Source organism: Ictidomys tridecemlineatus, chromosome 3 (assembly GCF_052094955.1).
Source record: "Ictidomys tridecemlineatus isolate mIctTri1 chromosome 3, mIctTri1.hap1, whole genome shotgun sequence".
NCBI lineage: Eukaryota > Metazoa > Chordata > Mammalia > Rodentia > Sciuridae > Ictidomys > Ictidomys tridecemlineatus.
In genome coordinates, this window is record NC_135479.1 from 24,000,690 (window position 1) to 24,028,569 (window position 27,880).

Below are 27,880 nucleotides of genomic sequence, written 5' to 3' on the forward strand. Positions count from 1 at the left end.
TTGTAGTTATTTTTTACAGTTTTTATTCAGCCTGTCTTATTCATTAGAGTATAAGCTCCTGAGGGCAGTTGGAATGGTCTTTTAATTAGTTTCTGTAGATTCCCAATGGATTCTAAGTCAATGATAATGTCTAACTCCAGTCAAGTGTTTATATGGCCAAAGTCACAACATGATTGGCCTGAGTTTCTAACCCTCATTAACCTGTTTCGTCTCAGGCTTCATACTACTCGATAAAACAGGAACTGGGCCTTTATAAAGAAAATATACATGCCAGAATTACATTTAGTTATTTTATAGGTGGTGCAAAATAAACAAAAATGCACTTGCTGTTCTTTTATCCCCCAATTCCCCACTCCCGGTCCTTGTGGGTGCGCATGCATGTACATATTGATAGCAAGGGCATGGTAAGCTGAATATTCAGTTTCTCCTGGCTGCCTCCCCCTTCCTTTCTCTTTCTAGGTCTTCTGGCACTTGCTTCTCTTGCTTCTCCACAGTTATGCCACTAAATGGAAACTTTGAGGGGACGACCTGAGGACATTCCCTTTTATTTATGAGGTTTAGAGTTCTGGTATGTCAGACTGGTTGGGGAGAGATTGTAAGTTCAAAGGTGAGAAGAAACGGCCTAAAAATATGTTAGAATATTAAAAAATAACTGACTTAATGTGAAAAATGATATTGTGACTCACAAAAATAAAGAGATTGATACTCTGGGGAAGTAAGTCACCTGGTACCAAGATTTACACACACATATACACACACACACACACACACTCTTGCCCTGGCCCTGAAGGATGCTTTGGGGAAAGGAGCACTTTGATTAAAAAATTCTTTTGGGTCTAGCACCATGGATTTCCTCCTTTCCACCTGTAGTACTCCCCAGCCCTGCCTGGAGGAACAAAGATGTGAGATAATGGAAGAGCAAAATCAAATACAGGAAACAGATCACGCTGAAATAAATCACATTAAACATCATTCTTTGCACATTGTCTTCTCATTACTTTGTCCACTTCCTTCCTTCCTCTGGTATGATGCTTTCCCTTTTTGACACGGGGCTAATTTTACCGGATTAAGGACATTAGAGCAAGAGTTAGTACCTCCTATTTTAGAGACACCCAATAATTTGGACAGAGAGCAGCTCTTTTGCTGATATCAAACAACTCAATCACAAAGACCAATAATTTGCTGTGCTTAGGCACTTTTGCAGAGAGGGTTTATTCTACCTCTGCTGTCTGCACGCAGCTGTCTCTTCCTCCCAATTCTAATCAATGTAAATTGGGTCAGATCTCCGCTGTGAATTACAAATTGGATCCGAAGTTGGAGGGTCACCATGCCTGCTACTCCACCTCCTTCCCACCACCATTAGATGGGAAGCTACACCAAAGATCTTTTCTAAATAAATCAGACTTTATTGTAAAACTTGGCCACTGACGAGACATAACCTCATTAGCATTGATTTTAAAATAAATTATTGAAAGTGGCTTGCCTGCTCTTTGCATTTGTAAAAAAGGAGAATGTAAATGTATTTGCAATGATAAAAATGAAACGTAAAACTCGATTCCTTTATTCTTTCAGGCAACAGCACTTAATCTAGTCATGATACAAAAAAAATGGGAAAAAATAGAATCTGTTCTGTGAAGTTCAATTCCAGACCAGATACTCTGGTTTCCCCTGCACCTTTGGAGTCACCTAGAAAGAAAGCTGGCCAGGAGCTTATATATCATTCACCACCATTACTAGGCTCCACAGTGATGGATGTGCAGGGGGAAGCTCCAGTCCCCACATCTGTTCTATGTAGCATTGTCCTTCCTGGGTGGCTGAAAGTGGGCCCAAGTCAAGAAACCTTGCAGTTGATGGAACAGCAGCTGTACCTCTGGGGTCTTTGGAAGACTGAGGATGGGGCTCTGTGGTGTAGTGAAGGAAAGCACCTTCCACAGCTGGTTGTGGAAAGCACACCCCTCAACACCTTCTTGGCTTCAGAGGGCACCGTACAGAGAGGTGTGCCATTTATCCAGGACCCTTCTGTGAACACAAACTGATATCTCGTAAGCTCCAAAGTCGAGACAACGGATTATATGGCAATAAGAAAAAACGAAACGAAACAAAACAAAACAAAACAAAAAAACCCAAGTCTTTCTGCTTGAAAATGGGGGTGAATTAGGTGGCTAAATTTCTCACTTTTGTTCATCTGTCATGTGAGGCTTTATTTTAAAAGACTATTTTGAAAAATATTTTTTAGGCTAAAGAGCTCATTGAACTTCTTGATAAGAATATTATTAGGCATTTTAGCATTACATCTACTGAAATATATCTTCATTTAAGAGAGAATTAAAATTTATGTGCTAGCTCAACTTTAAACAGTAATAGATTATAATGGTCCTTGCTTCTAACAGGGCATATGGGACCCCAACCTTACATAGGTTTTAAACAAATTAACCTCTGAAGATTACTGCCCACTTATTACATTAAATGCTCTACTTGATTCCCAAATATCTCATCTCAATTGGGAAAACAGTTGAAGAAGATTCTGTTAACTGTGCGAACATGTAAGAGAACCATGGGGCATCGCAAATGAGCATCAGTATCCGGAGAGTCGATTTCAATCAACATTCTTGGCACTATGTCAGGGACACTAATGAGAGGCTGAGAAGAACAGGACACGGAATCCACCTAGGAGGGACAGAGAGGAGCCAGCTTCTCACGACACCTGGCTCCTTTCTGAAGTGCTCCTCTGATACCCCTCTGACATCGGCTAACACAATATCAGAAAGAATAACATTTAAAAAAGGACTAGCTCAGAAAGAGGGGAAATCATCTCTCCCCAACCAAGCAAAGTGACAAAAGCTCAAAAAATGGCAGTTGTACCAATGTGCAACCAGATGTCAAGGTGCTCTGGTGACAGATGCAACAGAAATACAGAGAGACTGCAAGTGCAAAGGGGAAAAGCAGAAAAGTGGTTACAAATCACTTCATGATGTGCACAAGACATTGTTACTCATGGGCGCTGTTGCATCTCTTCAGATAATGTAGGAAAAACAAGAAAACTGGGGGAGGTGTTGTATGCCTCTAATTCCAGCAACTCAGGAGGCAAGGCAGGAAGGTTGTGAGGTGCGAGACTTGCTTGAGCTACTTTTCTTTTTTAATATTTATTTTTTTGTTCTAGGTGGACACAATATCTTTATTTATTTTTATGTGGTGCTGAGGATCGAACCCAGCGCCTTGCTCATGCCAGGCCAGCACGCTACCACTTGAGCCAAATCCCCAGCCCCCAGCTTGAGCTCCTTATTGAGACCCTGTCTCAAAATAAAAAAAATAAAAAAGATTGAGGATGTAGCTCAGTAGTAGAGTGCTCCTGGGTTTAATCCCCAGTTCTTCAAAACAAAACAAAACACAAAACAACTCTTTGCCACTACCGCCTCCCCACTGCAAAAAAAAAAAAAAAAAATCAAGAGGCTAATAACACATGTGATTCTCTGTGGTGTATTAGGTTATCTGAACTGTTATCTCAAAATACTTGCATCCTATCTCTGTGGAATGGTTGTGTGTGTGTGTGTGTGTGTGTGTGTGTGTGTGTGTGCGCGCATGCGTGCACACACATGTGGTTTGGGTGCTGGGGATTGAACTCAGGGCCTTATGCCTGCTTGGCTCTACCATTGAGCCACATCCCCAGCCCAGTGTGGTCCTGATGTATAAGATATTAAACTCAATCTATGCTCACGGCAACACTTGGAATGGACTGAATTTAATTTCACAAATAATAACTGAGCACCTATTAACTGGGGATAAAGACATGAATACAAATCACTGTAATAAGAACTAAAAGCTTAATGTCAGTTGAGTATCTGGGAGGGTATCACCGAGCAGGATCCATTTGAGCAGAACGTGTAGGGGTTTTATAGGTTGAAATGGGCCCGGGCAGTCTAGGTAAAAGGAACAGCATGGTTCCAGCTGACCCTGGCCTATCAGCCCTTGTGGTTGGGGCTTGGTGTGCAGGGCATTGAGATAAACAGCCAGAAGTCTTGAAGGAGGCTGGTGACAATGTCCACTCTTCATGAACTTTTGTCTTTATTTTTTCTTGGGCTCTCTGACTATCACCATTCCTCCTTCCTATGGGTCTGGACAACTGTACAAGGGGAAAAATAATTCCACAGAATGTTTGTTTCCATTTGACTCTAATTAAAAAAAAAACAGTTATATGCTTTATTATAAAGCACTCTGGTTTCTGGGTCTATAATAACCCCCTGGGGCGCTTTGGGCAGCTTCAGAATGTACATAGAAATTCTCAGGGAGGGCTCTTCGTTTTCCTTTCTGTTTGTTCTTATCTCTCTAGAGAACACAGGTTGATTCAGTTGCTTTTGTAGCTGTGACAAGGCCCCAGTTACAGCTCTTCCTTCAGGTACCTTCTTGGCTTCCAGTCTTGAGACCCCAGAAAAGAAACCTGATAAAAGCTGTCCTTTGATGGAATCTGGAATCAGGGAAATGGGCCTGTATTGGCCTGCAAAATAACTTCAGGGGATATAAGAAAGGGTTCAGAAAGTTTCCCATTTTCTATGTATGGCTTTAGCATTTCTTTGAGGTAGCTCCCTGAAGTTTAATCTACTACAAATGAGATCCTAAAAATGAAAGGCCCCCATGTGCTCAACATGGATGTTCAGCAATCCCAGTGGATACCAAGCTTGAAACAGTATTTTCCAGGATTAACATTTTTGTGGTCTGGCTGAAAACCTTGAGTGCTCTGGTTTTCCCTCTTGGGGAAAAGAATTCTAGCCATGTAGCAAATGCGAATTATTTCATGATTAATGTGATATAGTGCATTTAATTTGATGACCCATACATTATTTTGACCAGGAAAAAAAATTTTATTTTTTATTGACTTGATATATATTCTGTACTCTTTTCTCTCTACTAGGAAGACCATATCAATGACACTCTGGAAGGATCTCACTTACATGGCTTTCCCCATAGACACAGTGAAGGCTCAAGGAGCTGGGGATGTGGTTCAGTGGGAAAGCACTTGCCTGGCATATATGAGGCCCTGAGTTCATTCCCTAGCACCACAAAGGAAAAAAAAAAAAAAAAAAAAAAAAGGACAGGGAGGGCTTATGTAGGTCCCATTCCAAAGAAGAGAATTAGCAGAATCACCAATGCTAAATATCCTTCACAAAGCACATTTACCTGTTATAATGAACTGAATGAGAGGCCCAAGTCATTTGACTATTGATGGGTATGCAATGTTAGCACAATCCGACGTTACCGTCCGCTGTCCCTCCACCCAGCACCTGGCCTCGCAGTAAAAATGGGCCTGAGCAGAAGGTGCGCTCCACATTCCATCTGCTCGGGATTTTCAATTTCACCTGCTTCATACACATAGCTGCAAATGCCCAACTGGACTGTCTCAGGTCTGCTTGGTGAGGGCGGGGACCTAGCCATCCCCCAGCTTTTCAAGCCATAAAGCCTCTTTAAATACCACCAGATCACTTTTCGGCCTTTTGGCCAAGATCAAGTGTAGTATCTGTTCTTATCAGTTTTAAATGCCACCAGGTTAATAGTAGCCAGCATTTACTGAGGACTCCCACATGCCAGGACTCTATGCTGAGGGCTTTATATATGTCAGTTCTAGACTTTTTCACCATATCCCTCTAGGATAGCAGCTATTGTTTTCCCCATTTTACAAAGGTGACAATTAGTGAGGGCAGGTAACTTGCCTGAGGGCTCACGAGAACAGGCAGCAGCACAGATCTATCATGACATACAGCCAGCTTTGCACCTGTAGTGCAGGCTGTCTCTCATATGCCTCTGCTCTGTAGGTGGTCTTATGAGATGGTGGCAGAGGGGAGACACTGCTAGGCCCCTCACCTTCCCTCTCAATTCCTCCAGGACTAGTGATGTGGCACATGCAAAACTCAAATCCATTTCCGAAGCAACAAGAGTGGAGTGGAAAGGAAGCTGGGTGATGGGATTGTGTGGCTGCAATATACATATGATAATTAAATGTCCACTATCCCATCTTCAATGCTGTCTTTCAGGACTCTGATGGATAGAGGCTTTTTGGAAAGAAACCGTTGGCTGTACACATTGTCCTTTGGAAACATATGCAAGTTAATTGCTGTTTTGCTAACCTACAGAAAGAGACCCAGGCTAAAGCTTTGTGGCTTTCCTCACTCCTAATGGACAGTAGTTGTGGACTCAGGGTTAGTGGTTAAGAGACGTAGACTAGTCTCCATGCCCTTGGGTCCACTCCAATACTCAATTGGTGAGAATTTTGGAGTAATGCCCCATAACTTGGCAGTACCACAGTGACTGAGGGTAAGAGTTTAGGAGGCAGGAGAATCGTGGCTGCTAAGAAGACAGTTATAGATTCATTGCCCCCACCTGGGGTAAGTGGGGGATGAGCCCAAATTCATCTTATTTTCTGAGGCCTCTTTCCCTTTGCTCTCTTAGTTCTGCATCTCTGAGCCTCTCCCCTAGCTCCTTTGAGAACTATCCATGGTGCATAAAAGGCCCTTCCATTGTACCCCAGAAGGCTGAGTGGTTCAGGGAGGTTTTCCCAGAGCACTCTTCCACAGCTGTAACCCGAAGTGGAGTGTCACCTGGCCTTTTCCTGAGCCTGGGCAGGAGTGAGCAGAATGTGAGCTCACTAGGAAGATCCTGGCCAAGTTGGGGAGTGCATCTCCTTTTAGGGAGTGTTGTGAATTAGATCCATTTCTGCACCCTGCTGTTGCAATGGAGCAGGCTGTGAAAGGGAAGATTCTCAGAGGAGCTGTGTTTTAATGTAGCAATTTGATTCAATTTTCCACTCTATAAAATTACCCATCACTGCTCGTTGCTTTCTAACAGACACCTTCACTCTTAATTTAACAATCCTATCGAATTCTGCCAGGGAAATTGGAAAAATTTATCACCTGTGAAATTTTATTTTCCTTTGGTTGTATCTGTTTTTGTAAAACTTCATTAACGACGATGACTTGCTGAGGAAATTATCATTTTTTTTTTTAACTTCAGACACAAGAAATGGCTCGACCTCAACCAAGATATCATTTGCATAATAAAACACAACAAAAAAAGGCTGGGGAAGTGGGGACTGGCAGAGGTTGGAAGTAGTAGGAGAAGAAGCAGGCTCTCCTTGGTGGGGACGTGTAGCCACAGCCCTGCTCCTTGATGCAGGGGACAATGACATGGCTTCTCTCCTAGGGAAGAGATGAAGGCAGAATGCAGAGTTAAGGGGGTTGTACCCTCTTCTGAGGAAGGCTTGAAATGTGTTGCCTACTGATGATGCTTTTAACAACTAGCCCTGTCTTCAGGGGCCTGAGTGTTAGATTCACCTTAGTTCCTAGGTTCATTTGAGATGGAGGTTTAAATTGCTATAAATTTAGGCTTAACTTGAATTTCTTAGCAGAGCACTGAACTCCTGGCAAATTTCCACAGGCATGCTCTTTCTGAATGGACTTGAAGATTCAGCGTTCCTGTGGTCTAAGTACCTCACAATTAAAAGGCTCAGGCTTTGGTTTTTCCACAGTCTGACCCCCACTGTGCTCTGCACTGTTCGCCAGCTGCCGATCCCGACCAGAAGTGGCTCTGTGGAAGCAATGATGACTCTACATTTTCTGAGGTGCCACTTATCCTGCCTTTGGACAGAAAGTCATCGACAGCTTAGAGTTGCTGCACGGTGGGCAGAGGAAATACATGTCAGGCTTATGCTTGAGAGTTGTGATTTGTTTCTAGGTAATAATGAGTTGTGCTGGTGGGGTTTTACTGGATCACACAAAAGGGTGGTTAGCATTTATATATTTCAGATTTCAAAATCCTTCATACTTTGGAGGCAACTTTCTGTCACCCTCACAGTTCCACAGAAAAGATGTTGAAACTAGAGGATTTTTGATGACTGACCCCCAAACTCATGGTAAGCAATGAACACCAATATGGGTATTCTTGAACCCTTGAACTTTGTTGACATAAATGATAGAGGACTTCATGTGGCACAGATGAGACAATCCTTGATCAAACTCATCTTGCTCCCAGAGTAAGGCAGAGGCTCTATAAGAGCTTGAGAATCATGTTTCCCTACATTCTCTCCTTCAGAGGATGAAGTTTAGATCTGGCTTCCTTAGGAGTTTCCAAAGTTATGTTCTTCCACCAGGTCGAATTTCTGAAACGAGGGGGATATAATTAGGAGATGAAATTTCTCACCTGGTAAGACTTCATAAATATCCTCTTCTTTCTCCTCTGTAGGATCTTTTATCCCCACACTCCCAGGCAAGAGAATGGGTCTGCACTGGGAACCAGAATTTGGAGAGTCAAAACCATCAATATCATCATACATCTCCTCCTCCTCTTCTCCTTCCTCTTCCTCCTCTTCACATGGGATGGTTAAAGAGCTCAGATCTGCCAGGGCAAAGATGGGAATGAATCAAGGTAGGGAGCAAAAGAAAGGAGTGAGAAGGCAGGGAAGGAAAGAGGAAGGAGGAGGGGGGAAGAGAATAAAACATGTCAGAAGAAAATGAAACACTAGGTTAAGTGCTGTTATTTCTAATGTGGGCCTTGGTGGCAGGAAATCTACAGAAAAGGCCAGACCAGCACTGCATCAGGTTTAAACCATCAACATAAATCCTTCCTTGCAATAAAACTTGATCAGGATGAAGCAGCCCTGAATAGTATGGGTGTGTGAATGGGAACATGAGGTGAAGGGAAGGAAATAGGACAGAAGAGGAAATGCCAGCATGCCACGCACTGGACGGGAGAGTGATGGCCTGCAGTTCTCCAGGGCACACAGAGCCAGGGCCTCCATGGTGGCTTCTTCTGTAGGGTGCCCGAGCTGTCAGAAGCCCATCTCCCCAATGATCTCATCGCAGAATTTCACACAAGTTTGTTTGCAGAGAGTGAGAGAGAGAAAAAAAAAATGGGAAAAAGTGGAAGAGGAAACCAAATGGGGTATGGTGAAAAATAACAGTAATCCGAGACCAAATGGAATGGCTGCACAGTGCAGTTACCACGTCCTCTGGCAACTGTACAGGCTGGCTGACCTTAAGTGGGTCACTGCGCAGAGGATGTTGGACCATTACAGCGCTGGGGAGCACCAGGGCAGGGGAGGGAGATTGGTTTTTATTTTGATGGGGCACTGGGAAGGCTCATTCTCTGAGTAGCACAGAGTGCTCTCTGAAACCCTGCTGAGGGGCCCCGACAGAATGGGCGAGTACAGTCAGCAGACCCTGGGGAAGGGAAGGATGGAGAAACATCCGATGTTCATTTCAAAACACAATAAAACTGTTTGGCTTGATTAGGCTTTTAATAAAGGTTTTGCAACAATTTTCATCTGAATTCTGGTGCCACTTCATATGAGAAAAAGGATCAAAGACACATTTGTGGCTTAAACCATATGTTATTATTTTGTTTGTTTTAAAATAAAATGGAATGAATAATTTCTTCAATGTGGGATTCTGAAAGTACCACAGGGTACAGCTCAATAAAGCTGCTTTGAGTTTTATTGAGGTTTACACACTTAGGGGTATATTACACGCATAAATCCAAGGCACCTAGATGAGAGTGTACCCTGTAGTCTTGCCATCAATGTTCATGTTTGCCTAGTTCCAGTCTATTATACGTGACGCTGCTGGTGGATGCAATACTTTGTTTTTGTGATAGCAAAGGCATAACTGAGTAAAACAGGCAATTCTTGTAATTAAAGCTCGGGTGCTTGCTCCTTCTTATCCACAATAAAATCTTGCACTAGAATAAAATCTGTGAAGAGAAAGTTTGGAGTTTTCAGGTTGACGTGCTTCTCCCTGTGTCTTGGGCCAAGTATGAAGTTGGTGTTCCTGTCTTTCTGTAAGATAGGGTCCTGCCATGAGGGTACCTGAGGGTTACCTGATGCCAAGTGATTCACTCAAGGTGAACTGCTTCTATCTGCCACATTGCCACTCCCAGGAAAGGCTTCTTGGGCCACTGTTACTGCTGTGCCTGCAGGCTGGCCAGCAGAGGGTACTCTAAGAGCAGTCATTTAATATCTTCAGGCAGGACTTGTCCCATCTCAAAGCAAGGAACATTTTATTGTGGCTTGGGAAATAGCAAGTTGTTTGTAATGTCCAAAGTCTCTGGTGACCATCTATATTAATTTAGATTTCTACTTCCTAGGAAGACTGAAAAAGAAGAAGATTTTGGACCTTGTTTGCAATTAAAATGGCTCTAAGTTGGATATTATGAATTTTCTTTCCAGAATGAAAGGGGTTTTAGGAGGCAGTGAATTGGGCTGAGCTGGTTTTCAGGATCCCATTTTCAGTGATTATGAGTAGTAAAGTCTTGCCTGTATGTCAGGTGATGAGCTATGATATTAGAGGTCATCTCCAGGTTGATGATTTCCTTACTTTCTGAACCATACACAGTAGTTTTTGTTAAAATGTGGGCATATGGTGGGGAGGGTAGAGACGAGAAAGCAGGAAAAAATACACATGGAAACTAGCTGATACTTATGCAGATCCAAATATTATGTATTTCAAAACAGTAACACTTACCCTTTAATAAGAAACTTATTTGATCCACCCAGTCTCTGGCTTCAGCTGGACTAGTAGCTGTAAACTACAGAAAAAAATTTGCAAATTAATTTATCACCTTCACTAAAATTTCCATGCATCTTGATAAGGAAGCCCAGGGGAAGTTATCTGTGAGTTTTCATCAACTTTAAAGCTCAGGATTCTCTGCTTTAGCTTAATATTTAGAAAGATGACCAAATATTAAATTCAAACCATTTTTTCCATCAGCAATTTTGCATACCCAGATATTAGAGCTCTTTAAGTCCAGATAATTATGTCTATGTCTATTATCTATTCCTTCATGTGGCATTTATTTGAGAAAAATTTACCAGGGGCAGGGGAAAGCAAAGCAATATGTACATGAGATGAAAACATCACAAAGCAGATACATTTGATAATAATGGAACTTTTTCCCCCCCTTTTCAGTGCTGGGGACAGAACCCAGTCCTTGAGCAAGCTAGGCAAGTGCTCTACCACTGAGCTACACCTGCAGCCCACAACTGATTGTTGTGAGTAGACAGGGAGCATTTATTGTTGCCAGGAGCAGATTAGGGAAGCTTGCTGAAGCAAAACTCTTTTGACTGGATTTTTAAAAAAATATTTATTTATATATATTTTTATGACACTGGAGATTTAACCCAGGGGCACTCTATCACTGAGCTACATCCACAGGTCTTTTTAATTTTTTTATTTTGAAACAGGGTCTCACTAAGTTCGCTAAGTTGCTGAGGCTGGCCTCAAACTTGTGATCTTCTCCCTCAGTCTCTGGAATTTCTGAGATTACAGGTGTGCACCACCACCAGGCTGGTTGGATTTTTAAAAAGCATTGGTGGAAACTGGTGGAGGGAGCCGTTCATTTCAGGTAAGGATAACTATGGGCAAGATTACAAGAATGAGAACATCATGTGTGGGGAAGACAGGAAGATGACCAGCTTGCCTGGCGAATAATAACAGATGGAAGTTGAGGGTCAGAGAAGAGTTGGTAGAAGGGCTCTGAGTGACAGAAATTCAGAAATGTAGGCAACAGGAAGCTACTACCAATTCTAGCAGAGGGAGAGGGTGACTCTTTCAATAGTTTGGGTAGGAGGGATTAGAATAGACAACTCTGGAGACAGAAGATCAACTAGAAGGCTGTTGAATTTGTCCTCTAGGTGAAACAAGAGGGACTTAACTATCAGGATGGCTGTGAGAATAAGAAAGGTAAAGATTTAAAGGCCACTGTAGAGGAAGAATCCACAGACCACAGTAATGATCTGGATTCAATGGACCAAAGAAAAGAAGTAAACAAACTACATTTTGATTAATAAAACAGGTCGGTCAAGCATCAACCCTTCATGATTAAAAACAAAAAAAAAAGAATCATCTTGAAATAACTGTTTCTGAAAAACATTTTAATTGGGGCTGGGGATGTGGCTCAAGCGGTAGCGCGCTCGCCTGGCATGCGTGCGGCCCGGGTTCGATCCTCAGCACCACATACCAACAAAGATGCTGTGTCCGCCGAGAACTAAAAAATAAATATTAAAAATTCTCTCTCTCTCTCTCCCTCCTCTCCCACTCTCTCTTAAAAAAAAAATTTTAATTATCTGGTCATTAGGATAACATAAAGATACATGTTGTATAAGAAACCTAGGTTCCTGTATGATGCTTATGTTAATAGACCCTATCATTCTTAGTTCCTTAAAAGCACATTTACTTTTTGTTTTTTCAAAAATTTTTTTTAGTTGTCAATGGGCCTTTATTTTATATTTATTTATTTGTGGTGCTGTGAATTGAACCCAGTGTCTCACACATGCTAGGCAAGTGCTCTACCACTGAGCCACAACCTTGGCTCCAAAGCACACTTCAATAAAAAACTTTCTAGGAATATTGGCTTAGAATTTTCATATCAACTTTTATCAGATGTAGTATCATCAGAATTTAATAATAAAAACAACTCAGAAACATATGCAATGCATACGTCTGTGTTATATAATGTTTATAAAGAACTCCATAGAAAAGCTTTAGTTTAAGTTTTTAAAAAATTCTAGAAATTACATAATGCAGACCTAGGTCACATAATAAAATAAGGGTTAATATACTGTAGAAATATAAAAACGTTAAAAGCTGAGAAAAATCTGAGGAGTCAAAGGGTTACTTAAATTGGTAATTTACTTTTAGCATGCTTTTTCTTTTTCGTAAGTTAGCTAGAGCTTTGCTAACATTGCTTTAACAGAACTGTGGTAAAATAAAATTATCAAGTAGGAAACAATATACACACATATAAAAAATATTTTTAGTGAAAAAAATCCATATATCTCTACAGTCTTACATTTTTATTATTTCAATTTATTTTATAATGGGTAACAAATGCACAAGGTAAAGATTCAAAATATATACAAATGAACACAGCAAGGAATGAGTTCTTGCTCTGACAAGGTCCTCTAGCCTCTCAGTTATCATTATTACTACTAAGTGACCACTGTCACCAGCGTCTTAAAACTCCTTTCAGAGATATGCAATGCATCCAAATATAGGAAGGCCGTTTTGGATAGCAAGATGAATATGATACAACAAATAACTTCTTAGGATAGAGTTAGATTTTCCTTTTTCCTACTTTTATGGAAGAAAGTAGGGATAATCAGTTGAAAAATAAGCATGGGGATTACAGCCGTGAAACTAGAGACGATGAGTAAGGGTTTTGATGGTGCGCTGCTGCGGTGAACAGGAATCTCACCTGTAGGGTGACACAGGGAAGGGGAGGGATGAAGAGAGAGAAGCCAAGTGAAGTCATTGTCTAGGATGAGTGTGGCAACAGAAGGGAAGGGAGGCTGTGACATAGCAAAGGTGAGGACAGGGCAAGAAAGAGGGTCTTAGCTGCTGAAAAGAGAGAATAGAACCCAGCATAGCAAACAGGGAAGGAAACCGCAGCTCTAAGGAGGAGCACCGGCTCCTCGGATCATCCTACCTCATAGCTGCGCCTATCCTGGGAGGTCAGTTCAAAGCAGGCTTCTTTCTTGGAGTCTCTTCGTAGGTGGGGGGCCATCCGGACACTGTAGCCCTTAATGAGGAAGGTCCCTTTGGGCTGCTTGCCTGCAAGACAGGAAAGCTCCCTGTATCCCTAGAGAGATGCAACCGCCAGGGGAAGGCATCTTCTCTGGTATGTGAAATAAAAGCACAGAAACAGCTGTTACATCCCCGAGGAACCACAACAGTCAAGGAAAGGTTATTAGGGAAGCTTAGGAAGAGGCTACTGCGACAGCCAGGCAGATATCACTGCCAAGCTAGGGAAATGCAACACGAAAGGTTATTTTACCAAAAGAGTCCAACAGAGACAGTGAATTTATTAGAATGTTAAGAGATCTATAATAACAGAAAGAAGGAATTATTACAGTAGGGAGAGTGTGGTTGTAAATGTGAGGCTCTTGAAGGCTATTACAGAGCTGAAACATTATTATCAGGGCCAGCAGAGCTCACATTGAGGGGAGGGACAGCAGCACAGGGGCATTATAAGGTCCTGGAATCTCCTCCCATGCTTTATGTGGCATTTGGGCTAAACTATTCTTCCCCCTCCCTGCTTCTCAGGTGGGAATTTATGCTAGAGGGAGAATAATTAAAACTCAGTATTTCATTCTCCTTTCAAGAGGTCAAATTGGGAAAGAAGCAGAGGACTATACTATTGAGTGTCACTAGATGATAAGGAAAGAGATAAAAGGAAAAGGATCCTAAGGGACAGAAAGGAGACACTACTCTACTTATCACTTTTTCTTCTTTTTTACTTTTTGAAAATAAAATATTAGAAACAGGCAAAGAAGAGGTGGCTCAGAAAGATTTTATGTCAGGCAGGACACATGAAGGACAGCATCCTTAGTGTGAGGGATGCTTGTGTCCCCTGTCAGGTGAAATAAATTGAGTTTGGTTTTTTTTTTTTAAATGATGACGTAAAGAAGAAAGTGGGATGACAAAATTAAAAAAGAAAAGAAGAAAAAAAGACTGTCCTCACCTGGTTGAGCTAAAAGAAACATACGAACACTATACTTACTAAGAAATTGTCCTGGGCGCAATAAGAAGTAACTGTCGAGAAGGGAACCGCGCAACAGTGCTTTTTGACACCAGAATCTTTTTTGTTAAAGTATCTCTCCTTGTTCTAACTGGCCACTAAAATGTTTTGTTGTTTCTTTGGTCACCAGAGTTTATTTCACTCTGACGGCCAAATGGTCAATAAAAGTCTCCGAGCCTCTTGCTCTTATTCTCCCCCGACCCCCCAGCCCCCGCCTCTTTCCCAGTGAGTGTAAAGGATTCTGAATGAACAGAGAGGATACCTGGCTTTCTATCCAGATATGCCAACCATCTATTTAAATGCAGGAGAAATGATGGCCATTTTTTGCAATGGCTCAAACGTCCTAATAGGTTGAAGAAAAGAACACCTGTCTAGCTCGTGTGCCTAGAGTTCAGAGGGGAAACTGTGGTTGCTGGATTTGAGAGTGGGCTGGGTGGGGATGGGTAGAAGGACAAGGGGGATTTGTTCCTCAGTTTTCAAGGTGTGCTGCTATCAATTCCAAGCAGGGCTTCACACTTTACCCTTGGATGGGAGGGTTCTGAGGAATCCAGGATGGTGACTGGAAGACAAAGGTCAGGGACACCTGCTGCAGGCAGGGAGGCTGAGAAAGGCAACTGCCATGAAGTCAAGGGCAGATCTTAAGGATTCCAGGTCACAGCTCTTTCTGCTACTTTAGTACCTATCAAAGGTGGCAGAAAGTCCAAAGGCAATTGGGCAGGTATTTGATTGTTCTCTAGACCGAATATCCAGGAGAGGAATAGGGTTTAAAAAGGAGAAACAGGCAAAATGGAAAATAATTGGAAGGAAAAAGAAAGTTCTAACTTTATCACTGGCCCCTGTATGAAGGTGGTAGAGCACAGAAAGCCCGGGCAAGAGTGGATGCTTGATTTACTCTCTCTTTTTCTCTTGCTTTCTAAATTACTTCTGGGACTGCCCACCTCTACCAAGCAGTATCCCTTACTTGAAAGTTTGCATTAGTGTACAAAAATAATTTTTAGCTTGTATTTATTTGTAGCTGCCTCAACTTGTGCTTATATCCTTTCCTCTCTCTCGTGAACTAAGCAACTATGTTAAACATGGATGAGAGGTCTTCTAGGGATAGCTCATGAGTGTTGTGCTTGATTGAGTCAGCGGTGGCTCATTAAAAAACTGCCTCTGGCCTGAGTCAACACTTTGCTGCTGCTGCCATCTGGCTGAAGGGTGTCTCTTGGGCACAGCAACCATTTGGGTCTCAACACTCTATGGCTCTAGGGATGTCCACTGGATTACTTCCCAATAGTCAGGCTCAAAGTTTGGCTTTAAGAGAGTGTGAACCCTAGGATTCTTTTTCTGGGCCACTGGTAAGCTGTTTAAATATTTCTCTGAATTATTATTATTGTTATTGTTATTGTTATTATTATTATACTGGAGATCAAGTCCAAGGTCCTGTGCATGCTAGGCAAGCACTTTATCACCAAGCCACACCCCCCACTCCACCTATTCCCCCAATATTTTATATTTTAGCTATCTCATTAATGCCTACAAAGAATTTGAGGTTTCTTTTTTTTTAAGTATACCAACACATTCAATTTGGAAAATATTGTGTTATTGGTCTTAATAAAAGATAATAACCATTTGATATATCAACCATACTATCCTAATGTTTTTGGAACTCTAAATTGACATCTGTTTTTGGTGACTGGAAAGGTATTATTTGCCCAAGCCTCTTTCTTTCTTAAGCGTGTCCCTTTCTGGGTATTAGTTAAGGACTGCTATCTGGAGACCTAAGTGCTTGAGAATTTACGAAGTGCTTGCATCCAGGAGTGAGATGCTGCTGTGCCAATGAAGAACACTTACTTTTCTCATTAGCATAGTAGTAGAAGAAGCCTCTGCTGACAACACACCATCGCTTCTGCCACTCAGAGCCGAAGAAACTATGATCTACACAGAACAGCAGTAGGAGACATAAATTCAGGTAACTACAGTCACTGAAGAGTCCGTAAAATCCAACTATACACAGTCCAGCGTGTTATTGTTTTATTTCCCAGGTTAATGGACTGTAAAACTCTCCCTCTCACTCCCACAGGTTATCCCATATTGACTCAGAGTCCAGAGGACAAGCTCTGTTTAAGGTCCAAGTTCTAAACAGGGTTACCTGCTCTGTGCCCTCCCAGCTGTCTTTTTATCTAGCTTCCTTTATATCTTTCAGGTTCTAATCTCATCCTGTCCTTTTCAAATTCTCCACAACATCTTTACGTGTTGCCTTTGACAAACCAGAATGATACTCCAGGCCATGGCCATGAGAAAGGTTTCTTTTTTTTTGTGGGGGCGGGGGTGTGCTAAACCAATTTGTCAGTTGAGTGGCAATCTTGGGACTTCAGTCCTAGTAGTTCCTATTCTATATTCTAATGGAATGAATTTAAATAAAGATCAAGAGTTGGGCTTGTTGGAAATTTGAGTGTGCTGCTTTATGCATGATATAAAAGCTACTCTCTTAGTAAAACAGTTTCTCTACTATAGGAGCACACTGAGAGATGAGAACAAAAATATCATTCATTCATTCAACAAGCTTTATTAAGCACCTGTTTGTAGCAGGCACTGCAAGTACAGGTATGAGCGGAATCTAATCAATCCCCACCCTGAGGGAGCTCCCAGTCAGCTAAGGATTCTGGCCATCTCTCTGCAGTCTACACACAGTAACACCAGACTTCTTGTCTTTCCTCGCATTAAGTTTATCATTTAATGAGTGACAGAGTCCCCTAGACGTCTGTCAAGCACAGTGTTGGGCACAGAGAGGGTACCTGATCAGTTAACCTTTTTTTTTTTTCTTCTCATTTCCCTTCCGGGAATGTTCTGCTGTCTCTGGGTTGGATCAATACCTTTGCTTTTCTTCTCTAAGTATCCTTGCTTGATGATGTTATCAAGTTCTTGAGCTCCTCTTATGACGTCTTCCATTCCTAAAAGGAACAACAGCAGAATGCTTTGTTGAAACCTGACAAAATTTCACTTAGTCTACTTTAGATAATTCACATTAATGATGGAGTATAAAGGGCAATTGCCTAAACACAGCACAAAATAAAACATTTTCTCTATGATTGGGGAAAAAGTTAATTTTCTCTCTTCCTAATTATATCTAATGCTAATATCACTTAAAATGATCTAAGCATACATTAATTTGTGACAAGAGGAGGTAGCATAACTATGTACTGATTGGCAGGAAAAGGACTCCAGGGAATTAAGAATTTGCTGTGGATATAAGATACAAATTGGATAATCCACACTGAGATAATCAAAAGTCAAATGGATAGTTATGAGCTCAGAGAAGACTTAATAACTGATAGATTCCACTATAAATGTGGTCACCTCAGAGGGGAAAATGAATATATTCATCTTTTTTCTTCTTTCTTCCTTTTTAAATAAAAAAAAAACCCAGAAAGCCACTCTGTGAACATAAATTTTATTAAGTTCACACAGAGAAGAGCTATGCAAGGTGAACTTGGCAATAACTGCCAAATCTTGGTTTCTTTAAAGAATGGGAAGGAGTCTAAGGGTCCTTAAAGCCTTAACAAAAGAGAAGACCCTGGGCTGGGGATGTGGCTCAGTGGTAGAGCACTTGCCTGGCATGTGTGAGGCACTGGGTTCGATTCTCAGCACCACATATAAATAAATAAAATAAGGGTCCATTGACAACTAAAAAAATTTTTAAAAAATGAAATAAAAAGAAGACCCTGGAACTGACATCAGCCTTGAGTTGTATGCTGCTGACATTCTTGGCTTTCAACAGCCTCCTTAGGTACAAATTTATTGAAAAATCAAGATGCTAATCCTCTTCCTCCACAGGGTTCATCCTTATCCTATGGGGCAAAAGACTGAGGGAGGAGTTTATTCCTCAAAAATAAAATAAAACAAGACCCCCCAAATTCTTTAAAGAATATAACCAACCTTCTGTCCCTTTTTTCCTCCCTCTTTTCCTTCCTTTTCTATTTTGTGGTTCAGGATCAAAGCACAGGCTCTACCACTGAGCACACCCCCAGCCCAATTCCACATAAGAAAAACGAAAGGGAGTGGACTAGCAGAATCTAAATATTTACTTGTGTTTTAGTTTTCTAATTCAAATCTCTTCTTTAAAAAAAGTTATAAAGCAAACCAAATACAAAAGAAAGTAAGTCACAATCACCATATGGATCAATCAGGCCATCTATATGCTATCTTGAGACTTTGGGGTGAAATGCTTTTTTCAATAAAACAATTGGCTTTTAAACATCTCCTACAGTGATCAACATTCACTCAGTGGTGGCTATGGGGTGGCACTTGGTTCAGTACTTTACCCACTTTTTGTTTAAAGACTATTTTAAGACTATTTATTTATTTTTGGTACTGGGGCTTGAACCCCAGGGCAGTTAACCACAGCCACAGCCCTAATTCTTTTATTTTTGTTTTGAGACAGAGTCCGGCTAAATTGCTTAGAGTCTGAGGCTGGCCTAAAACTTGCAATCCTCCTGCCTCAGCCTCCTGATTTGCTGGGATTACAGGCACGTGCCCCACTGCACCTGGCCATTTTAAGACAATTTAAAATGCAGTTAGGATTACCTTTTTCTTCTAGGTTGTTTCAAGAACAGTTTTAAAGATATAGATCAGAGGAGCCTTTTTCTTTACCAGTATTCTTATGTGTCTCTTTATTCAATGGGTCCTTATTGTTAACTTCCTTGATTATAGACTATTTTCACTTTTATGTTATATAGTTTGCAAAGGCTGTGGCTGCCGTAAATCCTTCTAGACGGGTCTCAGGGTGTGTGGATGAGATGAACCATAGCAAAGGAAAGTTCATTTTTCTAAGATTCTTTCATTTCTCCTACACCACTGAAAATTCTAATGTCCCTCTGAAAACATGCTCCAAGAATAGCAGATTCTACTGGGGGTGGGACAACAGGTGAGGTGAGGACAGGATGGCCGAGTAGGCCCTTGAAGGAAAGCTAATTTCTGAAGTACTGTTGAAAAATTGCTCCTGGAGACCTAAAATTTAAATGAAAGACACAGGGGATAGGATAAACAGGATCCCCTGAGCTTGGAGTTTCCATCTCTTCTCCCACAAGTTTTTTCTTCCTTTTTTTTTTTTCTTTTTAAAGGTCTTGTTAAACTTAGAGACACAGCTTCTTGTTGAAGATGCCAAGAATCTGAATCATAAAAGACATGTTAAATGTTCTATTAGAATTCAAACCTCCTTTTTTAATGCAAATCTAAATGCCATTTTATGGAACATCTATAATTATGAAAATGGGAAGACATTGCCTCGTGTGCGGGGAGAGTCTGTGAGTATGAATATTACATTAATGTGCCACACCAGCTCACTGATCCTGCTGGCAGGAGCATAAAAAATGCTTGAGTGAAACTTTTATTTAGATGTTAAGACTCCAGGCCCCAGCGGGGTGACAGAGACAGCCCCTGTGAGTTGCCATCAGAGAGAGAGCTTGAATTGAATTACCCAGGGGGGAGGAAGTAGTGATGAGCACTGCTTCGCTTATTTAATTTCATTTACTTTCAGTACATTATCAGCATGAGGCTTTTCTCTCCCCACCAACTGAAACCCAAGAATGTCACCACCAAGAAAACAAAGGCATAATACAGCAGAGATGCTTGAACTCCAAGTCACTAATTCTAGGACAGGAGGGATAGCACCATCCCCACCTTCTCTCCCCTATAGTCAATCTCAGTTTGCTAAAATTGGGCACTGAATGAATTGCTGAATTTTCTCAGTTGGTGGTTTACGAACAAGATTTTGAAGAGTAATAGAGTTGGAAATATTTTTAAAAAATATGATGTGTTTTTGTTCGTAGTAAGATGTGTTATTATTGTTCTCATCCTCATTAGAGGGAATTTGTATCAATGAACTCTGTTGCTTGGTTTCCCTGATGGGCTGTGGGAAAAAATGGGATTATAGGCAATGTTTAGAATGGCTATGAAATAAAAAATAGGCAATCGGATGAAATCAGTCTCTATTCTATTGACTGTGTAGGCATCGTGGTGAGTACAATGACAGAGTTGTTTTCCATGTCAAGTTGACTCAGCTCAATCTCATTAGCTTTCTGATCTATCAGACAAATCCACACATGATGATGGGTAGCCATTGTGACCCTGAAGTCATCTCCTATTTCATTGTTAGTTCAGAGTCCTACTGATCAAGAACTGGTGGATGCACAAGTCCGGCCAGGCCATGGGGAGATGAGGCAAGAGGAGTCTTATGTGCCTGGATCCACACCTACTGGCAAACAAACAGATCTGCCCAGAGCTACTTAATGTATAGTAGAGGGTATGTAAATGCTTTGCAGGATGATATAAAAAATAAGAACTCACAAACAATTTTAGAAGTTGCTATTTTAAGGCAAAAAATTATAAATAAGTATATAATTAAAAAAGAGCTTTTTGTTTATTTCCTGCAAAACGATATTATCACCATAATAAAAAACTAGAGATGATTTCAATTTACTGGGAATAAATGACCCTCTTGGATAAAACTAAGGGTGTATCACATTATATCAGCACAAACCAGAATTGTGTTAGTGTCATAATCTTTCTCTACCACTGTGCTTAACTAAATCTCTCAGAATAACCCATATAAAGAAAAGATTCACTTAGCTGAAGGATATGGGCCATAAAGATAAGATCAACAGAGAAGTGTGTTATCCAGAAGTGATGGCCACCCAACTTCCATGGCAGATGAAGATAAAAGAAATTCTCAGACATCCTTCTCTCTTCATTCAGATTCCTTTAAACCCTTGAGTCCCACCCACACCCAACTCTGCAATAAAGAAAGACAGGATAGGATTCCATCTCTCAGCACTAAACATGACTCTTCAGTCAGCTATGCACGGCAACAACAATAGGGACCCTTTGGAGTGTGATACATTTCCATAAAGCAGTCAATAAAAAAAGACATGGGAGCTTATGTGAGTCACGGCCTATTTAACCAGCTGCGTTCTAGCCCACTGAGAAAAGAGAATTGGAGAAATCAGTTGGCAACGCCACAGCAAAAGGCTAATAGCACGGGAGGCCACACAATTTCCACTGCAAAAAGGCTGCAGCTCCTGCAGAACAAACCAGGTATCCACTACCTTCCTTATAGGCAGCTGCTAAATCAACCTGAAGAGAAAAATCAACGATTTTTAAAAACATCTTTTGTTCAAATCTTCCCCTGTTAAAATTGTGGACTTTTCCTATCACCTCCTTCCTTCCAATTCAAATTCTTTTCAACTGTTTAAAAAAAGGAACAAACCAAACCAAGCCTGGAGACCAATAGCTATCAGAGCTAAATTTCAGGCAGGTTGAAGTTAGTAGGTTCCTTCATTAAAGTACCCATGTATAGAACCTGGGGATTTGGGTAGATGAGGTTGGAGAAAATATCATATTAGAAGGCTAAGAATAGTCAAGTTCCATTCTGCGATTCGAGTCACAGCAACTATGTGCCCTTCTGCAGACTTGTGTGAAGACAGACACCTGCAAGATCTCAAATGTGTACGGGTGAAGAGGGTATTGCAGGTAGGGTGGGGTCAAGATAAGTTTCTCTTGTCTGATGGCTGTCTATCCCAAATTACTTCATTAAACTTTCTCTCCTTTGCTTTGGGTCTCCGTGACTTTCTTTAATACATTCATTACTGTTTTTCCTTAGCTTCTTATTTTTTCCTTGGTTACTTTTTTGCCTTTTTCTCAATTTTCAGGAAGCAGTCAATAAATGATAGCCTGTTTGTGGTGTCTGGCAAGAATTGTGCATCCCTGTTACTAACAGGGGAGTTGGTTCAATGACTTCCTCTGTTAGTCCACTGGTGCAGTCTTGTATAATTCCTTAACTTCAATGGTTCTGCTTGATATTCACTTGGGTTGACACTTATTCAGCGTATTTTTCTGTCATTGTGCTTCATGTATGAAGGAATTTAGATAAATGCATATAAGGTGAAAAATTCTAAATCATTACTAATAGACTTAGGATTTAAAAGACTCAAAGATTCAGAAGCCACTCAGATGACTTTAAACTCACTGAATAGAACTTTTCATGGAGAAAAAAGTCTAACAGTAGATGAAAGGAAAGGAGTGAACATCACATACTTAATCAAGTCCTTGAGCAAGCTGTGATGTAAGGAGCTAGGAAACAAGACAAGTGTAATTGGAACTAGACTGAAGGATGTCACAAAATGGTAGAAACAACACAATCTTAATTATCAAACCAACTCTGAAGACCACATTTAGGAGATCATGACGGATCAAGTTGCTCCTTAAATTTTTTTCAAGGTCTTTAAAAACATCAGTTAATCCAGGTAACAGACCAAATAGTATATTTTAAAAAATTGTGGAAGAAATCTTGTTATACTGAGGATAAAGAAAAATCATCATAGTTTTTAGCCGGGGTGGGGGTGGGGGACAGGTTAATTGAGGAAAAGAGTAATTGAAAACTAACATAATTTTAAAAAATTTTGGGCTGGGGATGTGGCTCAAGCGGTAGCGCGCTCGCCTGGCATGCGTGCGGCCCAGGTTTGATCCTCAGCACCACATACCAACAAAGATGTTGTGTCTGCCAAGAACTAAAAAATAAATATTAAAAATTCTCTCTCTCTCTCTATCCTCTCTCACTCTCTCTTTAAAAAAAAATTTGTAGTTGTAGATGGACAGAGTGCCTTTATTTGTTTATTTTATGTGGTGCTGAGGATTGAACCCAGTATCCCACATATGCTAGGCAAGTGCTCTGCCACTAAGCCACAGCCACAGCCCTAAAAACTAACATATTTTATTTTATTTTATTTATTACTTATTAAAATATTTATTTTTTTAGAAGTAGTTGGACACAATACCTTTATTTTTTAAAATTTATTTTTATGTGGTGCTGAGGCTCGAACCCAGGGCCTTGAATGTGCTAGATGAGCACTCTACCGCTGAGCCACAACCCCAGCCCCAAACTAACATATTTTAATTAAAAGATTAAAAAAAAACCCTTAATAGGTTTTAACTAGAATTTTACTAAGCATTCTAACATCTTGTTGGTGTTCCACAATAGCCCTATGAAGCATATATCATCATTAACTTCATCTAATGGACAAGCAATAATGAAATTCCATGACTAGCTCAGCAGGAAAAGTTCACACTCTTTCCCACACCCTGAGCTAAGCTAGGTTGCCAGCTTGGGCAACTTAGAGACCACCCAGAAATAGACGAGAAAAGAGAGTTTCCCCACCTCCCTCCCTCCCAAAAGAAACCCCATGTTTGGAAGAAGAAACAGACACAATGCATTGTTATTCTAATACTCAATGTCCAAAAAATACTTTAAGGTCCTCTATTTCTTATTTACTTTATTAATAAATCTACTTACTGACTCATCCATGGGATTGCTTTCTAGGATAGGTCTATGTGAAATCCAAGAGGTCAAGATATACAGAGTAAAATAAAAGAAAGTCTCAGCATGCAATAAGAGGGTGCACAGTTAGGAAAATCTAAGAGGAGCAACCTGGAGCTCTCAAAAATTGCTGGACTCCTAGGTCTTATATAAGATCTCTTCTTATGAAGAGTGATATCTAGGAAACAGAAACCCTGTTCCAGTATAGACTCATGCAGGAATCTTAGACATGATTTGTTTACTCCTGAAGAAAGAGATCTTGGTTTAAAAAGAAAGATCATTAAACCAAATATGCAAATTGTTGTTTTTCAAAGAATGGTCTATCAATAATAACAAGACACAAAGCAATATACAGAAACGGTGCCTATTCATGATGAAGAACCTCATTCTTAAAAAGGGGCAGCATAGAAGAGACTTGTGCTCCTGGGGGATTCCTCTCACATCTTCCTTTTCAGTAGAGTTTTACTGCCGAGAAGTAGAAACATTAGAACAAGGACTTTCTAACTCCTGCTAGGATAACTTCAACACACTAATGCCAGCATCTAAATAGATGGTAATGATCAACAGCATCTGGCAGGTGTGTGTAGTTCATCTTGAGGAATGACTAACTCAACAAGATAATCAATTGCTTCTTAATCATGGTATCATGACACATTCTGATTAGTTGAAGGGCAGAGATTTTGAATAATTTACTTCTAGAGTAAGATTGGATTTAAAGTTTTTCTATAATAATGCCATTCATTTGCATTAGGATATGCTTTCTTAAGGGGAAAAGTCCATTAAAAATAACTTATAACTTACTTTACTTATGCTGCAGTCTATAGTGACTAAACAAATCTGATGTGCTATCTTAATTGTGGCAATCACAAATTTCTACAGCGCTGTTTTTCCTTGAAAACACTGTGTTTCTTCAAAATTGTGGATGTTTCATGGAAGTGAATGTGGCATATAAATATCAGTTGGACATAAACTATGGTAGGAAAAAAGCTGAGAATTCCTATTGTCTGAATATGCTGTTAAACACAGGAATCCTTTGGTGTCTTCTGTCCTGTGATCCAATACCCTTAGCTTTATTTTTATCCTAGGAATCCATCCTTAACATGGAACCACAATGACCTCAGACTCTTTATTTGCTAAACCACAGTAAGTGGCAACGCATTGGGAGCCCAGGCAGCAATCCTTCAAATGGCCTGTGATTCTAGAAAGGAGGAGGAAAGGACTCAAAACCACCAAATTATCTTAGTACAAACTTACAGGATCAACGTGTTTCCCCCACCCACCGCACTCTGCAGCAGATCATCATTATGCATGTGCCACTAGAAAATATATTTTTAAAAACAAATGATGAGCCTATGGTAGTGCACACCTGTAATCACTGTGACTCAGGAGGCAGATGCAGGAGAATCACAAGTTTGAGGCCAGCCTGGGCAACTTAGACTTGTTGAAAAAAAAAAAGAAGAATGATGAAATATTGTTTTCAAATCCATTCATTATGCCACTGAACTGTGAGAACATGGAGAGCATGGGAGTGTAGCTCTATGATACAGCATTTGCCTAGAATGTGCAATGCCCTGGGTTCAATCCCCAGCACTACCAAGAAAGCACAAACAATCAAAATAAACAAAAACCACATAAAAAAGGAAAGAAAAACAGCTTTGCCTGGGTTTGGCATCACTGTGTGTGTGTGTGTGTGTGTGTGTGTGTGTGTGTGTGTGGGGCGGTGGTGGTACTCAGGATTCAATCCCCAGCAGTGCTCTACCTCTGAGTTACATCCCCAGTCCTTTTAATTTTTTTTTTTTTTTAATTTTGAGACAGGATCTCATTAGGTTGCTTAGGGCCTCACTGAATTGCTGAGACTGGTCTTGAGCTTTCGATCCTCCTGTTGCAGCCTCCTGAATCACTGGGATTCCGGGCGTGAGCCACTGCACGGGGCTTGGCATCACTTTTTTAAACATGTTGAATTTACTTATTTATTCTAATTAGGTATACATGACAGCAGAATGAATTTTGATTCATTGTACACAAATGTAGCACAACTTTTTCATTTCTCTGATTGTACGTGATGTAGCGTCCCACCATACATGCAGTCAAATGAGTGCCAAGGATAATTAATGATGTCCATCTCATTCCACCATCTTTCCTGCCCTCATGCTCCCTCCCCGCCTCTCCCTCCTTGGCATCACTTTTTAATTGGCTCTTCTTCTACTTGTCCAATAAAATGGAGCCAGAAGCCATCTTTCTCAAACATAAATCTGGTCATGTCACATTTCTGCTTAAAGTCTTTGCTGATTCTCCACTACCAATAGGATGAAACTTTCCAGCATACAAACACTTTAAAATACTCAATCCACTCTACTTTCCAGTTTCATTTCCCAACCTCCTCACCTCCCAGTCCACCAGCAACAGCAAGTAACAGTCTTTGCTTTCTGGAGCGTGCCATGCACTTGACATCACTGGGGCTTTGCTCATGCTTGTTCCTGTTTGAAATTTTTTTCTCTACTCCCATTTTCTGAGTAGGGAGACTCAGTCCAATGTCTCATCCTCTCTCAATCTTCCTCTGGTTTCTCCATATAGAATTATATGCTCCTTCTTCTGTATTCTAATAACATTTTCTACAGAACATTTTTATAGGTCAGTGAAGGCTCTCAGGGACCTAATCCTTCTCCCCAAACACTCTCCATTCTTGCTTCCTTGCTGGGGTTTAGTATGACCTTAGTGACCATGGAAGGCTGTCAGATGTCTCAAACAATGAAACAGAAAAGGGGCTGTTCCTGGGAAAGGGGATGTAGCTGTGGGCTGGGGTACAACAGGACAGAAGGGAGGAGGGTGAACATGTTGAATCTTCTGTTGAATCTTGAATTCACAGGAAAAGAGATGACACTATGAAAGAAATTAAGTGGTGTCTGGATAGGAATGGGGGGTAGGGAACACACACAAAAATCTATGCCTATGGGAATGTGCCAGGATTTGTATGACAACTGTTTAAGTAAAAAGAGTAAAAATTAGATGGAGCAGGGGACTGGCCCATGTGAATAGCACAGACATCACAAGACAGGGCTGTTATTTAATTAGATGTTGAACCAGCATGGGATTAAGAGGGATCCTTTCTAAAATACACACAGGAAACCGTAAGGAGTTTGGTGCTTATTATTTAATTTCTTGGAGCCTAAAGAAAAACAGCCAGTGGGAAATCTGGTCCCTTTCATAGAGGGCAGTACAATTCATTATTCGCATACCTGTTTCTCTCTATCCCCAGGGGCCTGGTACACACAGTAGGTGCCTGACAAATATTTGTTAAAAGGAACTGAAACCACTTCCAGCCTAATGGGACTTGTGGTCTAAGGCGGCAATATGGGGTGAATATTTGCTAGATAAATCATTTTCACCCGAGTCACAGGTAGTAATTTTTGTTCTGTTGTATATTTACTACTTTAATTTAGGGCTGGTAATGTGAAATAAAAAAAAGTTTTAAAAAAAAGGTGGGGGGAAGGATTTAGCCAAGAGAAGAAGAAGAAGAAGGAAGAGGGAGTATTGATGTTGGGAGGAAGAGAAGCACTGAGAATCACAGGAAGGGGGCAAGGGGTATTTGGGGGAAAAAACAAAAACAAAAACCCACAAACCTTAACTAGAGAGAACTCTGTCTCTGAATCCTATTTCACAGCCTGATTGGGACACCAGTTCTCATTACCTTGGATATTATCTATCTTCAGGAAAGTGTTTCAGGATGGTGTAGAGGGCAGAGAGGACTGAGTCAAATTTGAACAAACAAATAACCAACTACTCTTCAGGAAAAGGCTATTGATAGCAATTTCTGAGTCATCAGCTTTAAGTGGTGGAGAACTTGGCCTCTTGTAGTGTTGCCCTGTCTTATTCTTTGATTTCCCTTCCTGAGAACTGGCACTTTCTTGTTGAACCTCCAGAGGCACATGAGTTTGCATGCTGTATATGAATACCCTGTGTGTCTGCGCA

The 27,880-nt window shown here is 40.8% G+C and overlaps 1 protein-coding gene and 1 pseudogene across 1 annotated transcript in view; one reads left to right on the plus strand and one right to left on the minus strand.

Annotated features, from left to right (window-relative positions):
• The window catches only part of Skap1 (src kinase associated phosphoprotein 1), a 281,306-nt gene that overhangs the window by 31,037 nt on the left and 222,389 nt on the right, over positions 1-27,880 (minus strand). The window contains exons 5-9 of the mRNA XM_013356957.4: positions 17,415-17,492; positions 16,393-16,476; positions 13,465-13,589; positions 10,503-10,566; positions 8,185-8,379 (exon numbers count right to left, since the gene is read on the minus strand). Of these exons, the coding sequence (XP_013212411.2) occupies positions 8,185-8,379; positions 10,503-10,566; positions 13,465-13,589; positions 16,393-16,476; positions 17,415-17,492 (546 nt within the window). The remainder of the gene's footprint in view (positions 1-8,184; positions 8,380-10,502; positions 10,567-13,464; positions 13,590-16,392; positions 16,477-17,414; positions 17,493-27,880) is intronic.
• On the plus strand, positions 5,471-5,632 carry LOC120884691 (U2 spliceosomal RNA; annotated as a pseudogene).